The sequence below is a fragment of the Apodemus sylvaticus genome, chromosome 3 (genome assembly GCF_947179515.1).
Source record: "Apodemus sylvaticus chromosome 3, mApoSyl1.1, whole genome shotgun sequence".
NCBI lineage: Eukaryota > Metazoa > Chordata > Mammalia > Rodentia > Muridae > Apodemus > Apodemus sylvaticus.
In genome coordinates this window covers 165,677,366-165,701,750 of record NC_067474.1, presented here as the reverse complement: position 1 = coordinate 165,701,750, position 24,385 = coordinate 165,677,366, and the positions used below count along the sequence as shown (strand labels likewise).

At 42.9% G+C, this 24,385-nt stretch overlaps 1 protein-coding gene across 10 annotated transcripts in view; it reads right to left on the bottom strand.

Moving 5' to 3' along the window:
- Rere (arginine-glutamic acid dipeptide repeats) overlaps nt 1-24,385 on the bottom strand; it is a 332,839-nt gene that overhangs the window by 151,106 nt on the left and 157,348 nt on the right. For 9 of the 10 annotated variants that reach the window (XM_052178233.1, XM_052178237.1, XM_052178236.1 and 6 more), the window contains one exon: nt 22,138-22,263. The exons of the other annotated variant lie outside the window; for it this stretch is intronic. In XM_052178233.1, the coding sequence (XP_052034193.1) occupies nt 22,138-22,263 (126 nt within the window). The remainder of the gene's footprint in view (nt 1-22,137; nt 22,264-24,385) is intronic. 10 annotated transcript variants of the gene reach the window in all.

The window sequence follows — 24,385 nt, the reverse complement described above, 5'->3', positions numbered from 1 at the left end:
CCACCAGGAAGAACTAGAGACAAACCAAATTCCAGGTAAAGGTCAAACCAACTGTTAGGTAAAGATGTAATATGGTCTCTAGAAACTTCCAGAGAAGATCACTTATGGCAACAGTGAAAACTGGCAAAAATAAGCGCTAATTCACTTAAGGCATTCTTTCATGAAACCATATAATCAGTATTTAATGAGCACCTGCTAGGTACAGAGTGTTGTAGAAAAGGTCAGTGAGAATAGTTGGAGAGGAAGGATGTCCAGAGAGCTTGCAAAGCTTGCATTCCACAAGAGCTGCAGGCCCACTCCCTGGTCCCTAATTCAGATAACCACTAAGAGCAGGAGGGGGGGGGGCACTCAGGAGCACTGAAACCTGCCATTTAGTAACCACAGGACACCAGGCAAACAACACTTATTTACACTACTGTTTAATTTATTAGGATTTTATATTCCTTAAAATTAGTAGTCTTCTGGAAAGTTCCTGAGGATGGAAAGAAAAAGCTAGAAAGATAGCTTTGGTTGCTTCCTAAGTAGAGCGGGAGGAGGATGCAAGGGATCCTAATGACCGAGCACTTGACCCTGATGCCTCAGCCCTGTGCAGCCCAGAACAAAATCATACATGAATTAAAATATGAGATTGTTTCCTCTTCATTTCTTTTTTGTAATTCAACTGCATTGGTTTCAAGCAAGAGCTCTGTAGAGGGCAGGATCATAGCCAACTGTCGCATGAAGCTCTCCACCGACAAGACTGCGGAACTCCAAATGCAGCTGTCTCACCTTGTCGCTCAGCTTGTTCTTCAACAGACCTCTCAAAGATTCCACCGTCCTTGACACTATGACCTAACACAGTCCTTGTGGTAAGGATCCCACATGAACATGAAAGGAACGTGCATTTGAGCAGTTGTTAGAAATGTGACACTTGGCTGGCTGGGTGGTGGCACACACATGGGAGGTAGAAGCAGAGGGATCTCTGTGAGTTGGAGGCCAGCCTACAACTACAGGTCTACAAAGGGAGTTCCAAGACAGCTAGGGCTCTGTTACACAGAGAAAGCCTGTCTCGAAAAACAAAACAAACAAAACGGAAAGAAAAAAAAAAGACACTTTGCAAATGACAAGTAGGCAAATTAAACCACTGTTCAATATTCTGTGACTCCTGTCCAACAGCCTGTGTTCTCACTAATGTGCTAATCCAAATGCCCACCACTGTAGGAGATACACTATAATCTTTGCAATGTCTAAATATTCATCAACAGAAGAATTAGGACAAATTACAATATATCCTTATGAGATATTATACAGCAAAGAAAGAAAATCAACATACAACGTGGATGAACTTGAGAACTTCACAGATATAAAAGCAAGCACGCAGTTCTCCTAGCAGACTCTGTTCCAAGTGTGCTGTCCAAGTGCTAGTCTGCAAAGAATGGAGAGACAGGCTCAGAGGAAGCAGTGAGCGGTCAAGGGAAAGACAAGACCACACTAGAAAGGCAAAGTGAGACTGAGGAGGAAGAGGAAGAAGCAACATGTACAGAAAACTGAGAAACAAGTGTAGCCTCCAAAGCCCCAATGTCATGACAGCTACTTCCTCAGAGTAAGAGAAACAAAGAAACAAACAAAACAAACCCAGCCTTAACTAGGGTTTTACTGCTGTGTACAGACACAATAACCAATGCAAGATTTATAAAAGACAACATTTCAACATTTAATTGGGACCGGCTTACAGACTCAGAGGTTCAGTCCATTATCATCAAGGTAGAAACATGGCAGCATCCAGGCAGATATGGTGCAGGAGGAGCTTAGAGTTCTACATCTTCATCTGAAGGCTGCTAGTGAAAGACTCACTTCCAGGAGGGTCTTAAGCCCACACCCACAGTGACACACCTACTCCAACAAGGCCACACCTCCTAGTAGGGTCACTCCCTGGGCCAATCATATAAAAACCACCATAAACCCTTTCTCTACAAAGATACAGGAGCTGTACATATGAATACTAAAGATTACACAGCAATAATGCCCCAGTGGTAACTCTGAAGTCTACTGATTTGTAGGTCAGGTAACAAGGTATTTTTATTTGTGCATGTGGGAAAAGCCCCACGGTCTTTAAAATTCACAATGCATCATGTGGCAACTTTCCCTCAGGTAATTCACGAAGAAAAGTGGTCTTTTTTGTGTTAGACTTGCAACTCTTGTGTAAACTGCAGTTAGTCAGATAAAGGACTGTGGAAATGAATTCTAAATATTATGAAGATAGACAAACACTGATTATTAAAATACATTTTGAAAACAGTCCCACATAAAAAGGGGTAGATAAGTGACATGTAGCTACTCGATAAAGTAGCATATAATTGTGACAATAAATGTATGTGTAATAAAGATAGCTCAACTACTTAGTACATGCTGCCAAGATTATTCTGAAGTCATGAGAAAAAGTCAAGCTCTATTCATAATTCATAGTCTATTCCAAAGTTATTCTGATGCCCTCTTCTGACAGCCATGGGAAGCTACACAGTCTTGGTTACCCCCGCCCCTTCTCAGTAAAATAAATCCTTTTAAAAAGTGAAACCTTGAGAAAATATAAATAAAACATAACCCATCAGAGTTGATGCTATTCAGGTTGAAAGGTCCACCTTGGTAAAGTTGCCAGGTCAGATCATGCTAGAAAAGGAGCCTCAGAGGCACACACTGTGCACACAGGCTCTAAGTCGCACACCGTGCACCAGGCCTTGTGGAGGAACCTGGATAACAATTATCAAAATAACAAGTACATTCATCAGCTGTTTCCCCAACAGTACACTCATAGAAATTTATTCTAAAAGTATTTTTAAATATTTCATTGTGTGTATGAGTGTTTGTCTGGATGTGCGCGCGCGCACACACACACACACCAGATATAAGTGCTGGAAACTGAATCCAGGTCCTCTGCAAGAGTAGCGAGTGCTGCTAACAGCTGATCCAGCTCTACTGCCCCTCTAAAAATATTTTTTTGCATATATACAAAAGGCCTATAAAAATCTTATATTCATAGCTATTTGAGGTCATCCCTGGCTACTCTCCCTGAAACATGAGACTCTGCCTCAAAGAGAGGCGAGAGCAGGAGGAGGGCCCCAGTGCTGACTGACAGGTACTAATCCAACTACAAAATATCTAAATAATAAAATCATACAGACATGTACTTTCTAAACAGGGACTGAGGCAAGGGCAGTGGTGAACACCACTATTAATCCTAGCATTCACAAGGCACAGGCAAATGGATCTCTGAGAATTCAGTCAGCCACAGCACAATGGGGGGAGGGGGGAGGGGCGGTGCCAAAAGACAACCTGGAGTTGGTGCTGTCCTGCCGAATGAGTCTTGGAGACTGTTTGATACTTGAGGACTTTTTTTTTTTTTTTTAAAGTTTTTTCGAGACAGGGTTTTTCTGTGTAGCCCTGGCTGTCCTGGAACTCACTTTGTGACCAGGCTGGCCTTGAACTCAGAAATCCGCCTGCCTCTGCCTCCCAAATGCTGGGATTACAGGAGTGCGCCACCACTGCCCGGCTGATACTGAGGGCTTTTACCTGCTGAGTCATCTCACTGGCTATCAAAATTAACTTTAAAAAACAGAACAAAACAAAACATCTAGGCTTTTTAGCTTCAGCCATAGGCCTTTGTTTTCTCTTTCCCTCTTACCAGGATGTATTTCTGCTGCTTCTTTCAATACAGCTGTCCATCCAGTCGATGACAGACAATGTCTAGCAGTCAAAATGCTATTAGTGTATAAAACTGAACATGAGTTGGGGTCCTCAGAACCCATGTGAAGAGTCATATGTGGCAGCACGTGCCTCCTACACAGTGATGGAGCAAAGACAGGAGGATCCCAGAGGACGGCCTATCAGCCATCCAAAACTACTGAGATAAGTGGCGGGCTAAAGACGCCCATCATCAACCTCCGGTCTCCAGGACATGCACCCACACATTACTGGAAAGCGTCTAGAAGTTGTAACACATTCTCCTGTACGAGAAAGCTGCACACACCCTTGTCCCCACCCCCAGCCTATGACTTCACAGAGAACCTCATCTCTAAAACGTTTTCTATGAATGTAAAAAGCACAGCAGCGTTAATGATGAGTCCCTTCAGAGGAAAAAGTATATTACTCAAAGCTACATTAGAAAACAAACTCTGAAAGGAGATCCAAGTGCCCACGGCTGTTCACACTGTCCCTTCCTGGCAGGCTGTGCACATGGGGACAGGGAAATCATTAAAGTGTAATCGAAACCTTCCTGAAAGTAAGCCAGAAGCATTACCATTTTCTATCTAGGTTTGCTATGCCACAAATTCCTCTTAGATTTCCAAGAGGACTACGTGGCAGCAAACTGCTGACGAAGGATTGATTGCTGTCCTCTTCCTGCCGACCTGATTAGCATTTCTATGCCTGCACTGCACTCGCTGTCCTTATAAATCACATGCTCACTGTCATGCACAATAACCAGTTACCTAACAGCCAAGGGTATTACCACAAATGGATTGAACTGATCTTTGAATATATGCTTCAAAAAATTAAATGTCTTTGTAGTTTTCTACTTTTAAACCTAAAGGCAGGCAACATGGAAACTGAATGCCATCCACAGGGCCCTCACGACTGCCATGAAATGTCACTTACACTACAGAGTTCACATCCAATTACTGAACACAAGCAGCCAGACCATCTATCACATTAAAACAAGCAGAACGCAGCAGCAAGGCTGTTGGAAGCCATCACATGGTTTAAATGGATTTCTCACCTTTCAAATATCAAGGGGTTCTCTTTCCCAGAACAGCTCACCACAGGGTTGGCCTTTTAACAAAGAGAGCTTCCCAAGTTGAGAGAACATTCAGCAGACAGGACACACAGCAAAGCCCACTTCAAAGCAGGAGACATCTGCCCCTTGTGTTAAAGTACAAAACAGCAAAGGATCTTTTATATTAAAAATAATAAATACACGTAAAAGGAGTTCATTTTTTTTCCCATGAAGTATCAGCCCTGAAAAAGTCCTTGCCTTGGGTGAGTGCCCACAGTTTTCAGGACGGTCTAGAATCTACCCATTTCCTAACTCCCGAGAACAAAGAAACCTACCTTCAGCCACCTGGCATGGAGCCCCCAATCAAGCAGCGGGAAAGAAGCACAGAGCCGCACAACACAGCCACGTTGCCCGCCTGCTAGTGTGAGACAAGGGTCCCAAACATGGGTCAAGACCAGGACCCTGACCCTCTGTGTCCTTCCTTTCCCAAAAGAAAGCACTAAAAGCCAGCTCCCAGCAACTAATGCGACAAGCATGGCTGATGTGGTAAAGATCATTCTGTAAAGTGAGGGGGAAGCAACCAGGAGGCAACAAGAAGTCACTGTCTAGCCCAGTATCCTCGCCAAGAGGAAGCTGCCAGACTCTATGGGCGGTAAGAAATTGTTGGGACACACAGTAAACAGTGCCCAGGAGAATGGGATTCCATGTCACAGGAGAGGTCAGCATCTGCAGCTGCATTTCAAATCAAGCTCTAAAAGGAGGCTCCTAGTTTCTTTCTGCAGGTCATGAAGAGCATACTACACAATGTCTACACAGCTGGAGGCTTCTAGCTCAAGGTCTTGTGTGATGCAACATTGTCCTCCAGTCTGAACCATAAGGGGGCGCTGTCCCAGACCCGAGGGTGACAGCAGCAGCCTTTCTGGCTCCAGCTATTCGGAGGGCCAAAACAGAATCTTTAATCCCAGCACTTGGGAGGCAGAGGCAAGCGGACTTCTGAGTTTGAGGCCAGCCTGGTTTACAGAGTGAGTTCAAGGACAGCCAGGGCTACACAGAGAAACCCTGTCTCAAAAAAACAAAAAGAAAGAGAGAGAGAAAGAAAGAAGAGAGAGAGAAAGAAAGGGGAGAGAGAGAGAGAGAGAGAGAGAGAGAGAGAGAGAGAGAGAGAGAGAGAGAGAGAGAGAAAGAGAGAAAGAGAGAAAGAGAAAGAGAGAAAGAGAAAGAAAAGAGAACTAGGAAAGAAAGCCTCTTGTATGAACCCGAACCCAACAGAAAGCACCTGTGTTATCTGACCTGGTAAGCGCTGGGCTATTATATGAGGAAATGCAAGGAGTAAAGGAGAACTATGGTGCACAGATAAAATATTCCTTTGTCTGACTCTGCCTTGTGTTTTGTAACTAGCTCTTCTCTTATGGCTTTATGCTCAAATACTGGCAGCCATGAGAGATAGCCTACAAGACTTAGGGAGTTAGTATTTTGGTCCTGGGGAGTAAATAAAAAGGCATTTGATAAAAATTAACACACCAGGTATACTGAGAGGATGGCTCTAGGGACAGTATAGTTTGCAGACATTCCTCACATAAAAATAGATCAATAGTAAGTCAAAATAAATGCTTGCTGCCAGCACAACCAGATGAGCATAGATGTTTACATGAACTCTACACACAAGCAAGGACAGGATAAATTCCCATCAACCATCATGCCTGGGAGGAAATGAAAACCAGCACTGGGGAATATGACACTTAAGGAAGAAGATCCCAACAGGCAAGGAAGTATAACTGTGGTTGAAGGGTAGGAGGGTTGGGCCAGGCAGACAGGTTAGAGGAAGTAAGGCTAAAGGAGCAGAGAGAATCTGGCCAGTTATGGGCTGTAATAGCAGCCTGTAACACACCCCTGTCAACACAAGGCCCCACTGAAGGGGAAAAGCTGTAATTAATAGAATGAAATTTCAACAGAACAGAAAAAACAGATTTTTAGTTTTGAGGCAAGGTTTCTCTGTGTAGTCCTGGCTATCCTTGAATTCATTCTGCACATCAGGCTGGCCTCAAACTCAGAGAATCTGCCTCTGCCTCTCTGCCTCTCTCTCTCAGCCTCTCTGCCTCAACAATAGCTGGGCAGTGGTGGCACACACCGTTAATCCCAGCACTTGGGAGGCAGAGGCAGGCAGATTTCTGAGTTTGAAGCCAGCCTGGTCTCAGAATGAGTTCCAGGACAGCTGGAGCTACACAGAGAGAAGCTCCCCACCCCCCACCCCCCATCCCCCCCCACCCCCCACCCCCCCGAAGGCGGTGCGGCAGGGACATGACAAAAAAAAACCTAAAAGCAGCAATACAACAACTGAGGAAAGTTCGGAAATTAAAAAGAAATAATATTACTCAACCACATCGGTCTAAAAATTTAGGAAAATTAAATTTACTAAAAAAGGAGCAAGAGAAATCTGGTGTTACAGAGCAGAGCTTTATAAACTCAGCTTCCGGGGAGGCTGAGGATTGTACAGTACAGGCTAATCTGTGGTGTGCAGTGAGATTCTTTTCCAAAATAAAGAAAGCCAAGAGAAAGTTATGTGCATGCAAATATTCTAAGAGAAATAAACTGTAACACACAATTTCAAAACAAAGAGATTGCTCACACAATAAGGAACCTGCATCAGAAATGAAGCAAAAAAGCAAAAAGGCAAGAAAAAAAAATCACCTAGAAATGAAAAAAATCCAGAAACAAGAACTGAATAAACAGAAAATGAAGAGGCTGACAGGAATGGAGACCTACCTGGCTGGCCTCCACGGAGCTGCACTCTGGCTCTCACCTGCATGCTCTGGCACAGGGTCACACACACAAACACACAACTAATAATAACAACTTCTGTTTTTAAAAGAAGACACAAAGCAGTCAGATGTGACAGTGTGATCCTATAACCCTAGCATTGAGGATAATAAGGGGATTTCAGTTGGACACCATCTTTACACTGCACCCCGCCCCCATCAAAGTGCTGTGGGTGAATGTTGACTTTTGTATCACTCTAACCCCTGTAAAGTCAGGAAGATCAGAAGTTCATGATCAGTCTCAAATACTCTCTGCAAACACTGCCAGACCTGAGGGAAATCCGTGCATCTAGATGGTGGCAACATGAAGTGTAGGAGAACAAAACCATCAATCACTGGACTTTGACAGCAGTGTTCTGCACCAATGACAACACAGCATGTAGGGTCAGGCGTGCACTACGACAACTGGCTGAGCCTCTTATTTTACAGCTGTAAGAATTTTGCATACTAGCACCAGCATTAGTAATTCTTACTCTATACTATTCTGTAGGAAATGAGATAAAAACAGTAATTCTAAGGTTCTAATTCTGACACCTGTGTCCTGGGAACCACGAGAGCACAGGTGGACTCCAACTGACGCAGACACAGCTCTGCCTACATCGTGGACTGGAGTGAGGAATAGCATCAGGACTATAGCGCAGTGCATCGGACCAGTTTGCCCTTGAAGTTACAGATGCATGCTCACACCACTGAGTATAAATCAAAAGGTCTAGAAATACAATAATTAAAAAAAAAAAAAACCAGCAGCAATGAAATACAAACTGGATTATGCTTTGGAAACACCATGTTCCAGTAAAAGAAACTAGAAAATTTCGTGGAAGGGTAGTTTTTGGTTCTACAGTAGGCATGTGCAAGGATGGAATACCTTCACATACAGTCCAGAAAAACTATCAAATTCCAAGGTCAAATAAAAGACTCAGGAGCTAACCCCAAGAAGCATCCCACTAACCATGATGGGGCAATCTTGCTTCCCCTATTACAAGTATTAATAGAAATCCACCAATTCAGAGTAGTAAGGTAGCATTCAAAAAGCAGATAATAAAGGGGAGACACAGTCTTCACATAGGCTGGCCTAGGTTAAGAAATGGCGTCTGCAGGAGCACTGACTGCCAGACTTGCTCCAGCTTACAAACACTCCTACAAATCTGTAACTTCTAGGGATTTGGTGGACAAAAATACTATAAAATCAGGTATTATGTGGCTCGTGACAAACAAACAGTGCAGTAATGAGGAAGTGTGAATGAGATTAGGCTCACAGGTCTGAATGTCTGGTCACCAAAGTGGCACTATAGGAAGTGTGGCCTTGTTGGAGGTATGTCACTCACTAGGAGTGGGCTTTGGGGTTGCAAGTCCAAGCCAGCCGCAGGGTCCCTCTCCCTGCTGCCTATGAACACAGATGCAGACTGTCAGCTACTTCTCCAGCACCATGTTTGCCCTGAGTACTCACATGCTGCCCACCATGACCATAACCAACCAAACCTCTGAAACTAGAAGCCAGTCAATAAATGGCTTTTCCTTTATGAGAGTTGACATGGTCATGGTCACGGTCACAGCAATAGAACACTGACTAAGACAACTAACTATAGTTCTGTTTAGATCAGATCTAAGACTATCTAACCTCTGGATCCAGCTGCCAGTATACAAGAAATGCAGAGGATGGAGGCACCATGCAAACAGTAAAACTCAGCTGGCCAAACCCCTCGGTTACCGATAACAAGGAAGGGGAAGACTTGACGGATTATTACATAACAGATTTGGATGACTTATAATTGACTAAGAAAATCTGTTGTCTAGAAAGCCACACTCAAAAATGAGATATAAAAATGACTACTCTACACCATGGTGTTGGTTAACTCTGAAGGGAAAGAAAGGGCTGTTAGCACAGGGAACAGGAAGGCAGTAAAGACCTGGGAGACAGCTGCACATCACAGTGATTGATGAACTGCACAAATGCTCTCTCTACCTGTGTGTTCGCATTTCTGTGAGTACAAAGAGATTTAGAAAATATAAAAAAGACAAAGAGAAGCAAGCACTGATCCTACACTGCAACTCAACTCTGCAGGAAAGGGGGCAGACACCCACATGAACAGTCCACCGGGTCAAAGGCAAGCTTCCCGCCACAGGCAGACCTTAGCTGGAGACCAGATGCCAGAGGTCCTGTGTGCAGCAGATAGAAGACGCTGGTGCTGACTAACACAACTGTGTGGTTCAGCACTAGTCCTACCCTTGCTTCACTGTGTTTTGTTTTTATTTTTTGAGACATTATCTCACAATGTAGCCTAAGCTGGCACTGAACTCTTGGTCCTCCTACTCCATCTCCTGAGGGCTGGAGCTGCTTTCAAACATGAGCCGCTATACCCAGTGCCACTTCATTCTCATGAACCTGTCTTTAAAATCACCACTAATGACTTCCACCCTATATACATTTCATGCAAGATTACAAGAGGTTCATGTTAGTTTCAAATCTTTTTTTTAAGATTTGTTTATTATATGTAGGTAAACTGTAGCTATTTTCAGACACACCAGAAGAGGACATTAGATATCATTACGGATGGCTGTGAGCCACCATGTGGTTGCTGGGATTAGAACTCAGGACCTTCGGAAGAGCAGTCGGTGCTCTTAACCACTGAGCCATCTCTCCAGCCCTCAAATCTTTTTAAAGTCATCTTTTCACATATTACCTGCATGAAAATAATTCGTGTTAGCTCATGAGAATAAACTATAATGCAGCTCAAACTTTTAATTTTAAGTCACTAACTGCTCTTCCAGAAATCCTGAGTTCAATTCCCAGCAACATGGCTGCTCACAACCATCTGACGCCCTCTTCTGGGGTGTCTGAAGACAGCAACATTGTACTCGCATACATAAAATAAATAATTCTAAAAAAAAAAGAAAAGAAAAGAAAATGTCCATTTCTACAAACTATACCACAGTGTCTTATATAACTCTAGTCTGCTCTCAGCACTTTCTGCATGGTTTTCACATGAGACAAATCTCTAAGCCGGGAGGAACGGCTGTGACTCCCGGGGCCATTACTATTTGGGTAGAGGGCCACGTTTAGGGATCTGGTTCTGAATGCTGCAATTACAGTGCCAGTTCCCTACACAGCTATTCTTTTTCCCCAGTAACAGAGCTCTTAAAGTATTGGGGAAGAGCCAAAATCAACATTCAAGCAGGCCAATGTCAGCCAAGGTATCAAAAAGCTCTGGCCTGTGTCTCCCTGCCTGTAACTGCTTGTCTGTGGACAGCCAATGACTATGAGTCTACTGCAGAGTCATGTTTTCACAAAAAACGATGAAAACACTGCAGGAGTATCAACTGACTTTAACAGTCTCTCAGTTACTCTGCACCTCTGCATTTATCTCAGTGGACTGGTGATGGTGCAATCTGTGGGCACAGTAGCCTCAAGAATTGGGTGTGCTGCATCTGTAGCCTCAGGAGTCACTTGTGACCACAAAGAGACCTCCTCACTGGAGACCAGAGAGCAGGAGCTTATGCCATGGAGCCACAGACGACAACCCTACAAACCACAAGCTTCCATTATCTGTCGCTGTGAAGTTCCTCAAACAGCATCACAGAGCTTTATTTCCACATGAGAATGACCCTGAGAAGTAAGCAAGGTGAGTGGTGTCTCCATTTGACAGCTCTGAAAACCAATTCCCTAACAGATCAAACAGCTTGTCTCAGTAGCTAACCGTTTAGAATTAGAAACAAGAAGCCAGCTGGGTCTCCTTTTCCCATGAACTATCTAGTTCTCAGTGAGTTGAAATTACCTCATCACAATCATATATAAAACACAATGTGAATTAGAGATGGAAACTCACAATGACATGAGTCTATACACAACTGGGCAGAAAATAAACAGAATACCATAGTCAGCTGGGGAAGCCAAAATTACACTGAATGGCTACACTGAGAGTTTGTCACGTTTTTTACAAGGCCAGCAAGCATTTTTAAAAAGGAAATGGAAAGGCAGAAACTGCAGGTGATGTCTGCAGGTGATGTTTTACTTTTTATTTATTTGTTTGTTTCCTATATGGGGCCTCTTATTACCCAGGCTGGCCTCAAGTTACCCCTCTCAAGAAGCTGGGAATACAGTGGCAATGTGGCATACTGGGCTAAGGCTTATAAAAATGTAGCCAGCAATGCAGTAATTGAATTAAAAATGAATACCACTTAGAACAAAAACCCCCAAAATCTGAAATACTGGTTCTAGATAAATCTGTCAAGCAGTAGAATTTCTTAAAAACTGGAAAACTGTGTCATAGTTAATTATAATTGATTGTGTTTCAATATAAACAAGAGATTTCTAAAAAATATAATAAAAGAGTCTCAAGGACCACCATCGATTAGATTTCTGAACATTCTTTAGTAGTAAATACTTAATGACATAGAGCCATCCACACTTCCTGGGAAACAAAGACATATTATCAAACAGCTGTTGGGTTAAAAAGAAAAGTCATATACAATGGGGGACTACTTTAGGCAAATCTCCCTCACCTAAATAAGTGTCAGACACTCCACGTGACAAAAAGGACTAAGGTATTTCTCAAATCAGTAACTGTCTGCTAGATTCTAGATCAAACAGAAAAGCCCTTTCATTAAATAAATATTTCTACTATAATAAATACTTTGTTAGAACATTAAAAAAACATGGGAAATTACCCTTATTAATATATTACACTTTGCATATTAAACCTTTCATATTTCTCTATTTTTAAGTGAATTAACAAGACAAAAGCTAACAGCACACACTAAACTCCTCCAAGCAATAAAAGCTATTGTTTCAAGAACTCTCCCAGGGTCCCTGAGAATGGTTTCTTACAAGGATCATCTCACCTATCTGCTTGTTTACTACACAAAGCAATCAAAAGAAAAGGGGTTAGAGACAGAGACATGAGTGTAGGTGTGGGTACAGGCATACAAACTTACCAACTCAAAGCGACATAGGGAAGAATCATACCACTTCTCCACTAACTGTGCAAACCACAACACATTCCTGAGCAATAGGAAATTGCATGAGGCGGACTCCAGGAAACCATCAAGTTACTATTAGTGCAGGGGCCTGTAGACAAGGGTCCCAGTTCCCCCTGGGTGTCTGCCAATTTCCCCAGTAATTTCTGGACAAAGACACACAGTTGACCATAAGTGTATGGAACATCTGATAAAAGGGAACAGCTACCATGGGAAAGACAAAACAGAAAACATTTACTATCTGGCCCTTTAGAGAGAAGCCTGCCAGGCCTGTGTATAAAGAACATGTCTGGCCTGGAATGATGACTCCGTGGTTTAGAGCTCTGGTTGCTCTTATAGGGTTTGGGTCTCAGCACCTTGCACACTGGCTTATAATCTTATCTAACTTCAGTTCCAGGGGATCCAACACCCAGAAACACATATGGTACACAGATATAACACATAGACAAAATTCATGTACATAAATAATAATTTTAAAAAACCTGTTAGATCAGGCTAAGTGAAATACTGTGCGAGTTTAACCCAGCACTGGTAAAGTGACTTGGGATTCGAAGTTCCAAGGCAGCCTGTGATATACCATGAAATTTTGATTCCAAAAAAGGAGAAAGAGGGGCTAGAGAGACAGCAGCCTTTAGGAGCACTGGCTGTTCTTACACAGCACCAGCTTCAACTCCCAGCAACACATGATGGCTCACAACCATCTTTAACTGCAGCTTCTCTGACTTCTGTGGATACCAGGTACTCAGAAGGCACATAAGCATACATGCATTCAAGTAAGCAAAAACACAGAAATATTTTAAAAATCAATGTTTAACAATTTTCAAGGAGAATAAAGCATCCAACACCAGGTATTGTGTAACCATCACTGGATGTCTACACAGAGCATGGCAGCTCTCTCTAGCGGGGCAGCAAGCAGCTGGATGCAGGAATACAGCTTCACTTCAGGAGACCGAAAACTGGCTTGAAAAGAATTGCCCCAGGTACAAAAAGATCCTCAGTCGGTATGTCAGATACAAGTCAACATGGCATGACCTAGGGAACTGCACTGGCCTTGTCCCTCTCCTTGAGGGAACCAGAAGGACTTGTGATGTAGCTGGTTCCGCCATAGAGTAGAGCAGTTGCCTAGCCCACACGGGATCCTGGGTTCAGTCCCCAGAAAAAAACCCAGTGTGAGTCAGAAAAGGAATTCCCGCTAGAGAGACAAACACCAGGTGACACGCAATGGAAGCGGAGCTGACCTCAATGCAGGCAGTGCGCAAGTGCACGCAGGACTGCAATGAAAAGTCAACCTCGGCCACCCGAGACCACAAGCATTACCAAGGCCAGTGCCTGAGGCATGAGTCCATAAAGGCGGACGTGAACTGTGGTTCACCTCCTACTATTCCAAGCAGGGATTAAAACAGCAAGCACTTAACCATTTAATTCATAATGAAGTATACTTTTAATTGGACACTGCAATTCTGAAAAACAATTGTTCACTTTTGTTTACCCAGTTCTCTGACATTATAATTCAAACAAAAAGCCAATGCAATAAAAAATATTCCAGGTCCTCTTCTAGAAAACTCAACTTCTTGCTCTGATACCATGAAGGTAATTCTATTTCCTTAAGAACAAGCAGAGGAAGTCCTACTTCATCCAAGTAGTAAATAGGGCCACCTAATGCCTTGCTCTCAGTCCTCTGTAATTGTGAATGGGTGATGTATCTATCCAGTTAAAATAATATGTTTATAAGAACTCCAGGGGGTTGGAGAGATGGCTCAGCAGTTAAGAGCACTGACTGCTCGTCCAGAGGTCCGGAGTTCAAATCCCAGCAACCGTAAAGAGATCTGATGCCCTCAAGATAGCTACAGTATACTTAGATATAATAATAAATAAATCTTTAAAAAAAAAAAAAGAACTCCAACTGCCATTACAACAGTCCAACAAAGCAGGTTGAACATTTTAAATGTGCGCTCTAAATGACTAGGACAAGATGTACAGCCTGCTGTATTCCCCCACCTGAACAATCACCTGGCTTGTACTGACTCCACCAACTGAAACACATCCACATTCTAAAGCCAGGCTGGCGGAGAAAATAACTAACTCACAATGCAGGTAGACCATGTGGACTTGCAGCACACAAGAGATAACAGGAAACCCACCGAGGCAATAGACAGACCCAATGGGCATCCCCAACCCTCCAGTGTGAGGCAGCATAGGACACTAGCTAGGAATGCGCCTGGCAATGTTACAAGATACACTGTTCACACAAAGCCAGCTAAGGTCACGGTGTCCAGGGAAACCTCAGATCCCCCAAACACCACAGCCTCCCTAAGGTGCTGCACACACCAGGCAGGATGTCGTGCACACAGGCCATTGCCACTTCTCTGGATAAGCACATTCCAACGCTCTCTCTCTCTTTCTGCTTCCCCCTCAACCAGCTCTTGCGTACGGCAGAGACAGACTTTGAACTCTGAGCAGTTAGCTAAGGTAGCCACCTCTTGCTTTTGCACTGGGCTTGGCCTTGACTCCTGGTTCTGCTGGAAATGTCTAACTCAGCCTTGCCATTGAAGGGTTAAAACAAAAAACACCTTCCCTCAGCAACAATGCTACCTCCACCAAAAACTATGATCATTACAACACATCAGTTTGAAACATTGAAGCCATTTTATCTCCCTTTACAGAGAAAGGATTCTAAGTTCCCCAAGTAGATACTGCGGCCAAGCACATTTGAGCAGGCGTCTTTCTTATTACAGCACCCCTCTTTAGTTCCCAGGCCAGGCCTGAGCCTTCAAGCAGCTGATAACACAAGCCCAAGCCACCAGGTCTAGCCAACCTGCCTTTCTTTTTTTTTTTTTTTTTTTTTGGTTTTTTCGAGACAGGGTTTCTCTGTGTAGCCCTGGCTGTTCTCGAACTCAGAAATCCGCCTGCTTCTGCCTCCCAGAGTGCTGGGATTACAGGCGTGAGCCACCACCGCCCAGCCCCAACCTGGCTTTCTACTTAATTTGCATCACTAGGCAAGAATTTACAATTAAACACAGTTTAAACAGAATTGCAGGGTAATGAAGTGTGCAGTGCTTGTAAAGGGTATCAATGAAGTAATCTGTCAGCTAGGCATCAACAGCTGAAAAAACAGAAAACAAAGATAAGCAAGGGGTGGGAGTAGTTAAGGAATGAATATACACAGACATTTAGACAAAAGAAAATTATAAATCTGTTCAAGAGCATGGTGAAGTGGAAGGGAATTAATTGTCCAAAGGGATTCTCTGGCTGATTCTAATACAAAGTGCCTCACAAATCTCCCTACACCACAGGCAAATCACCAGCCCAGGCAAATCCCACAGAAGGAAACACTGGGAGGGAGCCCTTGATAACAGCACAGCCCAAGTGGGCACTGATTTCTGTTCTCAGCAGAAGGAGGATGTTTTATCTTCAGCCTCACAGCTCAGTGACAACATCAAGAATTTAACCACAGCACCTTCCTGACACACAATTTCTCAAAACCAGTAGCCTGAATTCTCTGCCATTTTTCATCCCTCTCTATAGACTCCTTGGCCTCCTGTGTTTGTCTTCCTACTTGAGCAACTGTAGCCATAATACTGTTTCAATTTCTACAGATTAAATATGTCTGTCAAAGATCACCTGTTTCCCCCTTCTCTTACAAATGTCTGTAATTATACTGGAGACATGTGGTTCATTCCCAGCTTGAATTCTGCTTGAATTGTTAACACAAGACTGACCATCGTTATGGAAACAGTTTCAGTACCACATAAAGACAAAAACCTTACTCAACTGTGTAAAACAATGTGCTTTCTTATTGGATCTTGTAAGTGGAACAGACACTCAACTCAGTCTCTCAACAACCAAAGTTATAGCTATAAAGCGCAAGTTTCTCTCAACCCAGCTAAGGAGACAATATGGAGCAGCCAAGTCACCTCATGTCAGGGACAGCCAATGCTCAATATTTGGGGTGGGGTGAAGGAACTGCTGTCACTTTAAAGTGAATCTTCAATTATTCAACAAATTAATATTTTGGAGTTATCAACTCAAAAAGTTCGGAGCTATTAAGAATGTGATCTTAAGCTGGGTGTGGTGGCGCAAGCCTTTAATCTTAGCCCTCAGGAGGCAGAGGCAAGTGGATCTGAGTTCAAGGCCAGCCTGCTCTACAAATCAAGGACAGTCACTGCTCCAGGAAGAAACCCTGTCATGAAAAGCAAAGCAAAAAAAATTAAATTAAATTAAATTAAATTAAATTTAAAAAAAGGTGATGATATCTTGGCATATTGGAACACACACCGTTAATCCCAGCACTTGGGAAGCAGGCAGAGGCAGATGGATGAATTTCTGTGAGTTTGAGGCCAGCCTGGTTTATAGAGTGAGTTCTAGGACAGCCAGAGCAACATAGTAAGACCTTGTCTGAATTAAAAAGCAAAGAACAAAACCTACAGGAATTTGACTATAAATAAACCTCACATGGCTGAGCTTGGTGGTACATGCCTCTGATGCCAGCCTTTGGGAGGCAAAGGCAGCAGATCTCTGTGAATTTGAGGCTAGCCTGATCTATACAGCCAAGGCAGCCAGAGAAAGACCCTATTTCACCAAAAAGGGCGAGGGAGCGAGGGAAGGAAGGTTGGAGAATAAAGTTTGCACACAGGAGAAGTCAAAGGCTAGCTGACCTCACAGCAGCACACTGTGGCAGGCAAAGGCCAAATCACTTCATACAACTGAACCCAGTGACAGCAACAAAAAGAGCAATGGAGCCCGCCCCTCACCGGGACAGTGTGGTTTGCACATGATGTGGGCATGTGCCCAATAGCTTGGCTAAAAGCCATCCGTATATCACAGGCAACTATTTACTTCAGAAATAAATCAGCCACCCTAACTGAATTAATATTGGTACTGAGGATTCTTTTAATTTGAAGTTTGATTTTAAATTAACTTATAAATTGCCCTTCACAACTGTATGAGGGGTGTAAGCACAGAGATTGCACCTATTTTAAATGCTGGGGAAGTTATAGAAGCAAACCAGCAATTCTTCTGGCAGGACTGGGGCAGACTTAGACAAGCACCCTATTACAGAGTTTACATCTGCAGCCATCTCAGAAACAACGGCTTTCTACCTGTGATATGCTTGAGGTTGTACTTCAGTTGGCTGGTTATCAACCCACATTCCCAGAATCCTTTGGGGTGCTCCTGGGAAAGATACCGATCCCTGGGGCTGACTCTAGGACTACTGAATTCTTCACCATCATCACCATCATCACTGCTGCTGCTGCAGCTTCACAAATAAACAAACTGAGGCTCAAAGAAATAAAGTCATGTGATTACAGAACAAAGTACTACCAACAAGACTAAGTCAATACTACAGTATCAAGAGTGAAATGTGTGATTTTAACTGCTATGGGGGAATCACTTCAAATGAAAACCACAAGTGAGCCCCACCCAATGGCTCCCTGCAGAGAGAACTAAGATGCAGCAGCTGGGCAGAGGACAAGGCCCAGGATGGCAAGCAAAACTGAAGAAGATCTGAGGGAGGATCGTCCACTGCCAAGGAAAGGGGGCCCAGAACCCAGCACAGCAAGGGAAGAGAGGAAAGACTCAGGCTCTTTTCTGCATGTTACAAAACTACACACTGAGCTTACCATCTATAAACTTGCAAGAAAGCTATTACAGTGCTGTGGAGAAAAAGCATTCAGGCTCCAGAGAACTGAAAACACACAACTCTTCCCGCACTGCCAGAATGCCATTTCTTCTTCTTCTTCTTCTTCTTTTTTTTTTGTTGTTGTTATTGTTGTGATTTGTTTGAGACAGGATTTCTCTGTATAGCCTGGGCTATCCTAGAACTACCTCTATAAACCAGGCTGGTCTCAAACTCAGAGATCTTCCTGCCTTTGCCTCTGGGAGTACAGGGATTAAAGGCATCCCCACCCGCCAGCCAGAAACCCCATTTCTATCAAGCACAACTCTACAAATGCTTCCAGACATGCTACTGAACTCATTAGACAAAAAAATTTAAGAAGAGTTTTTGTCCCCTATAAAGCTGGTAGGCTTTGTAACCATCAATCAACATAAAGCTGTCTGGAGAAATCTCCCTTATGATTTCCACAGGCCTTCTTTAAACACTGTCTCTAAATTGTCAAGTAAAATCTATTGCCATTGCTTTAAAAATGGCAAATCAACACTTTTCCAGTGTAAACAAGTAACAAAAATAAAGGATTAAAGTAGACTAATCCATATTGCTGACAAGAAGAAGTTAATCTAAGAAACCAACACTACACTCTCACATGACATGAGCACCGACATTTCCAGGCTGAGCAGGCTATAACACGCCTGAAAAGAACTAGGACTAGAGTCAATGACCCAGACGACACAACAAACCACCAAAGGTTAGACAGCAAGCAGAACATTCTTGGTTCTTGGACTGGAGAAATGGCACAGGGTTAAAAGAGCTTGTTCTAAAAAACAAGGCTGGAGTTCAGGTCCCAGCACCCACAGTAGGCATGTCATCTGTAACTCCGCCTTCAGAAGCCCTGACAACCTCTGTGCACATATACACACTCATGTATATGCACACAAATAAAAATAGTATGTAACCTTAAAAAAACAAAACAAAACAAAACAAAAAAAAAAAAAAAAAAAAACAGTGAGCTTAGCATGTTGGTATGTGCCTCTAGTCAAAGCTAACTAGGAGGCTGAGAGGAAGGATGACTTGAGCTCAAGACTTAAGAAGCAACAGCCTGGGCCTAGTCTCAACAATATAATATAATATAATATAATATAATATAATATAATATAATATAATATAATATAATATAATATAATAAATGGTATACAGGATCATATGAACCCTGCAACAGTTAATGACGATTGTCAACCTGAAGATCACCTCGACACCTCTGGGATGTCGGTGAGTGACTATCTAGATTAGGATAATTGAAACAAGAAGATAACTCTGAATGCAGGCAACAGCACTGCATGGGCTCCAGTCCCTGACTGCAGACACGGGAAGCTAGCTGGGCATGGCATTCACCCCTCACTGCTCCTGTGATCCTGACTTTCTAACTACAATGAAGGACACTCTCACGTGAGCCTTCCTCACAATGTTTGATTCGAGTGTTTTCTCACAGCAACAGACACAGTAACATGTCTTTCAGAACATCCCTAAGAGATCAAGGAAAGTAGCATGGGGTGGTGGAAAGACAAGAACCTAACACAAAGGAGCCGTGCTCTGGCCCAGCGGTCCCTCACTGAGCAGGGACTGAAAACCCCACACTCTGCTGTGCATCAGCTTCTTGCTGCATATGCAGAGAAAGCTAAATCACGATGCAATGAATGCTATCCTGTAAAACTAAATAACAAAAATAGACTGTTAGCAAAGACGCCTGGTGCATCATGAGAAGGAACATTAATGACATCGTCAACAACCCTGTAATCAATTTTCTTTCTTAGCAGCTCTCTCACTACACTAGACTAGATCTGTGTGCCTGCACAATTTATGGGGGCTCCACATGAGGATGAGGGTTCTGCCAACTGGATCCAGCAAGAATGACTTTGGCAGCACGAAACACCATTAAAGAACAATCAATACAATTAGTCTTATGCAGCAGCGTCTGACTCAAGGAAGACTGATCATCATATCGACTCTTCTCCAATCTACACTGATAAAGCCATCCAAGGACTCAACTAATAAGGAATTTACTTAAATACTCAGTAGATGCAAAAAAACAGCAATACTGATCATCACTAAGGCTAATATAAAAGGTTTACTAAAAATCAGTGTAAAACGGGCAAATTTAAAATCCATTCAGCATATCCTGATGAGTACCACAGTAAATAAAAGTGTCTAAACTAACATCCCATTGATTAGAACAAATCAGCCTAAAGATTTGCCATTATTTCTCAGATATATAAAAGAACAGTATGTCTAAGACTGAAGTTTCACAAGTTAGCAGTCAGAATGACATTGATTTTTTTTCTCCCTTAAGATGTAAATTTTCTGGCTCTAAGGACTTTACCCACTATAGCAGGTCCACTGTGTGTGTGTGCATTATCGAAAGAAGTCCAAAGCTTCTATATGAATCCTTTTTGGTAGATCTGATTCCCTAGTAATTTCAGCCACCACTTAAACTGGCAGTGTTGTTTTAAGCATTCCTCATGGTTCTGTTACACTTGTGAGGTGGGGACGGAGGAGTGTTAAACAAGTCTTCTCTACAGCCTTACTAAAAACCATTCTGTTTCAGCCTTCCCATATGAAGACCTCAGGCATGCGCAGCCACACCCAGATCATTTTAATTATCAACAGCAATCTCTATAGATGTGCTCTTCATTGTACACAAGGACAGCCCTATTCCCCCAGCTAGCATTCCCTTTCATACACTGCATACCCTTAAGAAGTGAATATTTGAAACAATGGCTTCTGAGAGCTCATATGGATTCGTTTCTAAAGCTTCAGAAGCTCTCTCCTGCCCATGTCATCAAAATCCTACCTAGTGCAGCCTCTAATCTTCTGAGACCTTAGCCGTATTTCACACCTTCATCTCTACCCCTGCACCACTTACATGTGCTCTCTGTGATACCCTGCATCTTCTCACAAGAGTAACCAGCACATTCTCTACACTGTTTTTACGATGCATACATGTTGTGTCTACCTGTATCATACTGACATGTCAAAAATGTACAGCTCCTGGATTCTAATCCTCCTCACAAAACACGCCCACATGCTATAAGTTGCACAGAGAGCTCTTTTCTTACTGACAGGACAGTAACCCTGTACTGACCTAAATAACTGCTCGCATATTGACAGTATTTGGTACTATCCATGTATATGTGAGATGACCACCCTCCTGCACTGTTTTCTAGTTCAGTCTAATTGAGCTTCTTTAGTGATAGTCTTGGGTACTCCAGTCAAAACAATAAACACCCGTCTTCTAGAAAAGTCAGCATTAAAGTCCTCCAAAAAGGAGGAACAAGGAAGCCAAGTGTGCACACCGTCCGCAGATGGGAAGCGACAGCACTTAAAAAAGCCCTCCTGGGAACCACCGCGAATCCTGCTGCGTCTCAGGCATCTACTCTGCTCCTCAAGTCACAGAGGGATCATCAGGGTACATTCATGAGATGCAGAGCCATGCGCAGCCCCAGCCACTCAAGGGCTTCTTGACTAGTACTAAAGAAAAGCCTCACTATGTAAACAGCCTCCTACGATGTGCCCCTGAAGAGGGCAGCGGCCATAAAGCTTAGATCTGTGGGCCTGGAGTCCCAAATGAGCCTTGGGAAAGACACACTCCATGCTTGGACTTAAACTTACCCCCTTTCCCCCATCTCAGTTGTCAACATCCATACTCGCTGCTGATTGCCAGCTCCTGCTCCTTGCAGCAGCCCAGCATGCTCTCTGCTGGTGCCAAAATACCCTCCCCACCAAACCCCACTAACTTCTGGGACTGTCCTAGAGGGGTAAGGCAAGTCCCGTATTGTGCTTCCTCTGTGCATGTACTTATTACTCTTTTAAAAACACATAGCATACAGCACATTTTTAAAGGGGCTCTGGGAAGGGAGGTAATATCCTATTTTATACCCTATGGGATATAAAATACTGATAGCTTTTAAAAACGGGATTCTCCTTACCCCTACAGGCCCTCTCCCGGCTTCAGAAAGGTGCTGTGGTGGCTGTGATGCCACCGGCAGAGAGCATGCTGGGGGGTCACACAAAGCAGGAGCTGGAGATCTGCAACAGGCCTGGGAGTTGTGGACCTAAAAGAGAAAACAGTTTTAAGTTAAGGTGCCCAACACCTCCATCCTGGTTCCTGGGGGCACTCAGCACACAAGCAGTTGTCTGCAAGGATCCGTAAAGAGCAGGGAGCCACTGAAAATTTGTTCCTGCAGTGGAGGCAACCTTCTCACTTTAGCCAAAGCTGCTTTCTGATTTCAGTACGAACTCCTGTTAAGACCCTTCTGGCTCTGTATTTTAACCTGAGTCCATCTTAAGCGTATGGTGTGTGCCCCTCAGAATAACCAAGTTAAGATGTAACATGGTGCCAAAGCACAGGCACAGTGGCATGCTTGGCTCATCATAAGAAGCAACATTCCAAGGCATCTGATACACGGGGGAGAACCATGAGCAGACAGACACACTGGGCTTTCAGAAGACCTTCTGTGGAGAGACGCTGGAAGCGTGAGGTGTGCACTTCTCAGCAGAAAACACCCAAGTGGTGGCCAGAGAAATCCTGGCAGTTCCTTGTCTAATTCTGTAACGCTGAAGGATAGACAACAGCTTAAAACAGGAAAACAGAGTGTATTGAAATAAGTTTTAGTTTCCTGTAAATGTCCCAAAGAGGAGAATAACTAACAGACAAACCCTATCAAGTTAAAGAAAGCCATTTCTTCCAGTAACAACAACAAAACAAACACCCCTACCCACCCACCCACCCCCACCTCCCATAGCACACCCTTCAATCCCAGCCTTTGGGAGACAGAGGCAGGTGGATCTCTGTGAGTTTGAGGCCAGCCTGGTCTACAAATTCAAGTTCCAGGACAGTCAAGGTTAAACAGATACCACCCCCTTCAAATCAGTTTAGCATGTACTAGAAGTCTTTTTAAAAAGCAACCCTGAAACCAGCAGAAGGATAAAGAGCAACTTCTGAAAGCCAGTACTGTCCCTTAAGCACAGGAGTCACCTCAGACAGAGTGCCAAGCTCCACCTTTCAGACAGTCAAGCACACATGGCATATAAAGGCCCAACTTCTCCAATTTCATGTGATGCTAAGTGAACTTTAAAAGGAAATTCCACAAGATTCAAATACTTATAAGAACCTGTTGTATACAGTTATTTAAGAATTAATCAAGCAAGCTTGACTATTACATTGTCAGTGCCTTGCTACATGTAGTTTTTTAAAACCCATTCTCTGTGGAGTCTCTCCTTTCTACCACACCTCAATAGATGACATTAGGAGCCATACTCTCCATGACTCCAGGGCACAGGAAAGTCTAAGTAGAACATGTGACTGTGTATGATATGGTCCAGGGTGTAGTGCATTCAGCATTTTTCCCACAATAAACAAAAAATAAATCAGACTATCTAGTTAAATCTCTTCTGTCAGGAATTCAATTAACCAGAATTCAAATTGAAGCATCAAATCCTCCATTCAAATTATGAGTTTCAACTTTTTAAAACCTAGAAGAGCAATTCTCAATACTTTGCATTGTTTTAAATATATAAACAATTCAAGCAATTACAACATTCTAAGCATGTAAGAAAAACCAGTCTTTTAATGACAAATTATTGTTCATATAAGTCAGAAAACACAGATATCTGAGTCTTAATTTTCTCAGTAAATTTTTTCTGACACTACTTGAGATGCTCATTAATACAAAGATCCAAACATACAAAAAATTGTAAATTTCCAGTTATAAGGAATCTTGTTTGAACAAGATTTCAGCAATATTCTTACACAGTAAACATCTCAAAATATTGCCTCTAACTTTACAAGCCCCTTGAGAAAAACCAGAATATGCAGTTTTCCACTCTGAAAATTTTCATGTAAATAACATGTTCAGTAAATTATATTTAGAAGTAAATATTTTAAATAAACACATACTAAGCAAAACTTCAAATACTTCTTGAAAATCCTAAAATCCAACTAAATTAGGAAAAAATGAATTATCCAGCTTTGAAGTAATTATGAACCATTAAAACTTTTACTCCAAATAGCCTGTCCTGCCCATTGTTGACAGCGCAAAGAGACATCTGGGGGATGAGGAAATGAAGTTTGAGCTCTGACATTTACTCCCAAAGCTTCATTTTGATTTTTACTTAGGTAGATACTTCTCTGTCCATTTCTAAATTGACATTCACATATTATAAAAATAGTGTGGT